Source organism: Camelus ferus, chromosome X (genome assembly GCF_009834535.1).
Source record: "Camelus ferus isolate YT-003-E chromosome X, BCGSAC_Cfer_1.0, whole genome shotgun sequence".
NCBI lineage: Eukaryota > Metazoa > Chordata > Mammalia > Artiodactyla > Camelidae > Camelus > Camelus ferus.
In genome coordinates, this window is record NC_045732.1 from 41,122,712 (window position 1) to 41,128,711 (window position 6,000).

Here is a 6,000-nt window from a genome sequence, read left to right on the forward strand (position 1 = left end):
CACAGTGCATTCTTAGAGTGGGAAGAAGACAGACCCATAGAACAGTATATATAATATTTATTTATGTAAAATTATATATATATATACATACATATATACATATATATATGCATAGAAATAGGAAAATCCATTAAAATATGCTGGATGGTGGAATTTGGGCCTTATTTTACTTTGTACTTTTCTGTGTTTGAATTTTTAAAGTATGATTTTTTCAAAATGAGTAAATCTACAAAAATGTGAATCAGGGCTTAGACTCTCAACCCATATAATTGAAAGAGATATATCTGTGTGTGTGTGTCTGTTACATTTGTGTAGGGTGTTTGTGTGTATGTATATATATGAGTGTGTATATATATGTATGTGTATATATAGTCATTGCATATGGTTTGGTAAAGAAAGCCTGAAAATACATTTAGTGTTAACATTGAATAAAAATTTTCAAAACACTAGATTTTCCAAACTGGTAAGCAGTGTAATCTACTTGAGGACTCTGTGTATTTATCTTTTTCCTGGCACCAATTTATACACAGATAGTATCACCATTGTAAAAATTGGAAGCCTTTAGAGGCAAATTTCAAAGCATAAATACATTTGTGCTGCCAGTGAGAGATCCTCTGAGTACTGTATAAATGGAGGCTTTTGTTGAGAGTAGGAGGGTGGTTTATTTCAGTATAATGGCGGCTGTTTGGAGGAAGAGTGAGTAGAAAATGTAGTATGAATAAAAGTGGTGAAGATTCTTAAACAGACTTGGGTTCCAATATCAGCTCAGTCATTTACTAGTTGTGTGACTTTAGACAAATCATTTGTGCCTCAATTTTCATGTCTTTAAAACAGAGTAATCCCAGGTAGGGATACTACCTACCTGCCTTACAGGATTGCTGTGAGGATTAAATGAGGTAACACCCATAAAGTGCCTAACACGTACTGGTATCCTATATATGGTAACTCTTTTTGTATTTTTAGGTTCAGTTGATTATATCTTTGTGTAGAGAGCCCATGTTGCATGTTACTGTTCTGTAGCCTTAGAAAATTTTGTCATAGTTATATGCCAGGTCCTTTGCTGTGTGCCAGGCCCTTTGCTAGGCAGTGGGTTTGATTAGCAAAAACAAGTATTTTTTTTCCCAATTCTTATGGAACTTTTATGCTGGTGGGACAGTTAGATATGAACAGGCTTAGCTAAATAAATATAAAATTGCACCTCTAATAGGGACTACAGAGGAGAAATATAGGATACCATACAGTAAGGAAAATTTGACCTAGTAAAGGGAAGTTAAGGAAAGCTTCCCTGAGAAAGTGATGATTGAGCAGAGATCTGAAGGATGAGTAGGTGTTAACCAGGCAAAAAGGGGAGGAAATATGATTCTAAACAGAACAACATATGCAAAATCCCTATATGGGGAAACGGAGCATGACGGGAGTGAAAGTAGGCAAGTTTGGCTGAAGTGAAGAAAACCGAGAGGAGCTGCTGCACAGTGAATCTAAGGAGGTAGGTAGCATCTTAGTGGTGGTAACGATAAGGAACTTTGTCTTTATTTTAAGAAAGATGGATAGTCATTGAAGCCCTAGGTTTGACATGATCAGATTTGTTTTCTGGAAAGATCACTCTGGCTTGAAACAAGAAGAAAGATTATTGGAGATAAGGGTAGATGTTGGTAGACCAATTAAGAGTTAGTCACAGTAGTCCAGATAAAGAGAAGCTGAGGTGAAGAGAAGTGAACAGATTCCAAGAAATGTATAAGAGATAAAATGGACCAGAATTGGTGTTTGGCAGAGGAGAGGTGTGAAGGCTAGGTTTCTGGCTGCTCTAACTGGTTATCATTCCAGCATACCAGTTGTCAACATGGGGAACATGAGCAGCCAGTGTGTTTTGGTAGAAGAAGGATCATATGTTTGGTTTTGGTCATTTGAATCTGAGATGTTTTTGAAATGTGCAAGAGAAGATTAAGTGTAACAAGTCATCAACAATTTAGGCTTTTTAAAAAATTAAATCACATTGTTATTGTTTGTAAAATATTAATGTTCGTTATAAAATTTAATCAATGCAGAAAAGTACAAAAATTTAAAATACCACCTTTAAATCCTACCACCCAGAAATAATTGTCACTAACTTTAGTTAAACATAATTTCAGGTATCTTTCTATGTCTGTATATGGATGCATAGAAATAGCTTTATAAAAATGTGACCATACCATATGTGCTATTTTTAAAATCAGTAGCATTGAATTTAATTACACTTTAAAGAACAGAAACTCTGATATGAAAAAGGGATTGCTGAACTTTAAATAAATGTGTTTTTTTTTACCTTAAGAGATCTTGTCATTCATTCTTGAGTCAAGCTAAAAACCTTTACCCTAACTTTAGTTTGAAACTTCAGTTGAAATAAAGGGTTTTAGCTTGACCATCAATTTAGACGAACTAAGAATTTGGGACTGGTATGAAGCTCTCCTTTAAGTGAGATTATTCCCATGTGCATAAGATTTCAGTAATCTCTATACATATGCATAATCATGATATGATAAGGGTCAGGCAGGAATATATTTTCTCAGTGTTGCAAAAAAACCATAATTGTCTCAAGTTTAAATTTCTAAAAATATAACAGAAATGTCAGACTTTAGATAGTAGAAGAGGATAGGGAGGTGACATTTATTGGGCACCTACTATATGCTAGGCTCTTTCCTCTGTACCACACTCAATCATCTTCTGTCTCTAAAGAATTATGTATTAAGATGGGCTGTTGTCTGTGTCCCTGGATGAAAGAATGCCTGGGACTAACAAATGGAAGTAAAAATAGAAGAGTAGTGCTAGCATGAGGAAAGGAGACACTAAACTGTGAACAGAGTTGGGGTTAGCTGGAACTATGTTCAAATCCTCAGCTTGCTATTAGCTTGATTAGTAGTGTTGGGTGTTTTCAATTTTGAGCTTCTGTTTCCTCATCTAAAAATGCCTACCTTGCAGGGCAATTATGAAGACGAAATGAAATAAGGTATGTATGTAACTGCTTAGCACACAGAAAGGTACTCCAAAAATGGTAGCTACTCGGAATAATACTGGGAGAGTAGTAAGCCAAAAAAGAATAGGAAGGAATATAGACGGGTAAAAGCATCTACCAAATAAACTGATCTTTGTTTTTATTTTTGTTTTCGTTAGAATACTCCATCTACTATGGGCTACACATCAACATGGATTCCTTCTCTGTCCCAAATCCGTGGAGCTGTCCCAACCTCCTTGCCACAAGGACTCTCACTCCCTTCATTTCCCGGGCCATTATCATCATATGGAATGCCCCATGTTTGTCAGTATAATGCTGTTGGGGGGCCAGGGTATCCAGTACAGTGGGTAGGAATTTCAGGAACACCACAACAATCTGTAGTAATTCCTACCCAGTCTGGGGCACCATTCCAGCCGGGGATGAATTTGCAGGCGTTTCCAGCTTCATCAGTGCAGAATCCATCCACGATCCCTCCTGGTCCCAAATGAATCAGAGTAGATGATGAAGAAAAGGGAAATTTTTTTCAGAATTATTTTCAGGACACCTGAAATATTAAACTTTCTTCTTCTTGAGTTCTGCCATATTTTCCCTAATTTGAGTTTACTTTCCACTGTATTTTTTTTTGGTTCCAGTGTAGTATTTGATATAGCTCATCATCCTATAGAACTGTGCAGTTTGTACATAGAACACTGCACCCAGAAATGTTTTTTCACTTCAAATCCTATCCTCTTTGATACTTGATTTTTTAAAAATACCGTTCAGAATGCTTTAATAAGCTCGGCTTGAGCATTACCATTTCCAGGACACTTTACATGCATTGCTGAGAAGCTCCCATTTTTTTATTGCTGCTCTCTGCAGCTGGATGATACTTTTCTTTAAAAGATGTAAAAACTAAATTGATACTCCCCAAATGTGGACGAAGTGAGACCCTCTAACAGCCGGAGTCTTATGGGATTCTTCACATGTTTATCTTAGGTTTACCTTTCGCAGAAGGCAGGGTAACTTGCTGCAGGAAATGTTTTGGTGTATAAAATTAGAATAACTTTGTCAACCAATATAGGCCATGAGCCCTTTTTAATGTGATTTTCTTCCCGTCGTCACAGCAGTAGGAGTGAAGCCTTGTTTTAGGTGAGGCGGAGAGAAAGGAAAAAACAGAACTGTAACAGTTCCTTGATTCTGCAGATACTGTAGCTGCTTTAGGATTTCCATAGTAATTCAGAGCAGCTATTTCCTTGTTTCTCATGTGCACTCTACATTGTTTTTGAGCATCTGAGAGGCATTGATTTGGCTTGCATTCTTTTGCAAGGGGTATTATTGCAGCTGATATGAATCTCATTTGGGGGGAATCTTTGTATTCCTAACAAAGAGGATTCAAGTTACACCTCTATTAATCCATTCTTCTGAAGTGAAATTTACTTGACACAGTAGGTTTTGTAGGTTTTGAGACTTACACATGAAAACACTGGCTTTACAGGGTTCTAAACGATGTGGGGTATACACTGTCCTGCAGTAGGTAGTAGACCCTCAAAGGATACTATTTAAGTTGCCCTTAGCTTTTTTTTTATTACCATTTTTTTTAGTTGTTACAGTTTCCTATTAGTATCTATAGCATCTTAGATGATTTTAGGTCTTAGATGATTTTGGCAGCCTCTTTAGAATCTGAGAGAGATCACTGTCAAGTTGCACTTTACTGGGTTTTATCCAGTTTTAGGAGGAGAGGAGGCAATGTCAAAATATACATTTTTGGTTTTCAAGAAGGTTAACTGTAATAATCTTAAAAGGCTGGTCACAGAGTTACCTAATGTTCAGTCTGTGAAATCCAAATAGAATTCTAAAATGGTATTTATTGAGTACCACATATAAACATGTTTAAAATACTTACTTTCCACTCTGAAGATTTCAAGTACACATTTACCTAATAATGAGTTTGTTTACTGGTAAACATTCCAAATTATCACCCAACATTTCTGTTAACAGATTTTCCTCCATATTCCTTTAAAAATTTTACCCCATGATTTTGCCTGGTAATGAGGAAAACTTAATGGGTGTACTTTTTTTTTTTTTTTTTTTTTTTTTTTTTGCACAGTCTAATTTGTGGCATTCAGTACCTTCTTTTTTCAGAAAAATGTGTCTTATATTGCTTACCTGAGGATCAGACTCAGCATCTTAAAGATTCTGTTGCTGTCGTTTGGGGCATCCAGGGCAGCATTTTGAGAATTGCTGTTGATAAGAGCCACAGTTTCTTTTCATAAAACATACTCTGGTTTTGATGAGTCTTTTAAAGTCTTAGGTGAAGATTCTTCAAATTTCTTCTACAGTCTTGGTTTGCAAGTTGAAGTGATTTTAGGACATTAGTGTAATGCAGATTCTTGCATTGCAGTGTTTTCCGTGTGTAGAAAAACAATGTGCCTAAAATCTGTAATTCTTTAAAACTGCCTGTGTTTCATTATGAGAGTTGGCTTTGTGTAATTACATTGAGACTTAACAACCTATAAAGTGAAAGTACTGCAGGTTTTAAGATCCCTTCTTCTCGAGTTGCAATCCTTTTAAACAGTGTACCCCAGGATGGAAAAAGCTACATGGATGACATGCACAATTACATTTATTAATGGCTGCTCTACATCACATGTCCCACATTTTGCCACCACCTCTGTTTTATGTATAATTCATCATTCTTTTGCCTGCAGACTTTTGCAGTGCCTTGCAATACTTAGAATCTTTTCAGATTTTTTGCTGGAAAGAAAAGTAGTCTTCTAAAGTTTGAAGATGGTGAGTAGTGTACTGCTGTCTCCATGCTGACTGCAGTAGTTGGGTTAACATATATGTTATGTATACATTATGTATATGTAACGTGTGTAAGTTTAAAAATACAGAAAAAAGTGAGCTTGTGCAGAAATGAAGAAGTCAGTGTTATTCACATCACTGTGGGTTCTTAAGTTATTTTTTCCATTACTTAAATGTTTGATTCAGATTATAGTCATTTTGACTGTAAATATTAGCTAGTTTTCTAT

The 6,000-nt window shown here is 35.9% G+C and overlaps 1 protein-coding gene across 1 annotated transcript in view; it reads left to right on the plus strand.

Moving 5' to 3' along the window:
• The window catches only part of WNK3 (WNK lysine deficient protein kinase 3), a 98,951-nt gene extending 93,292 nt beyond the window's left edge, over window positions 1-5,659 (plus strand). Inside the window, exon 17 of the mRNA XM_032474663.1 lies at window positions 3,148-5,659. Within this exon, the coding sequence (XP_032330554.1) occupies window positions 3,148-3,477 (330 nt within the window). The 3' untranslated portion in view covers window positions 3,478-5,659. The remainder of the gene's footprint in view (window positions 1-3,147) is intronic.
• The last annotated feature ends 341 nt before the right edge of the window (window positions 5,660-6,000 follow it).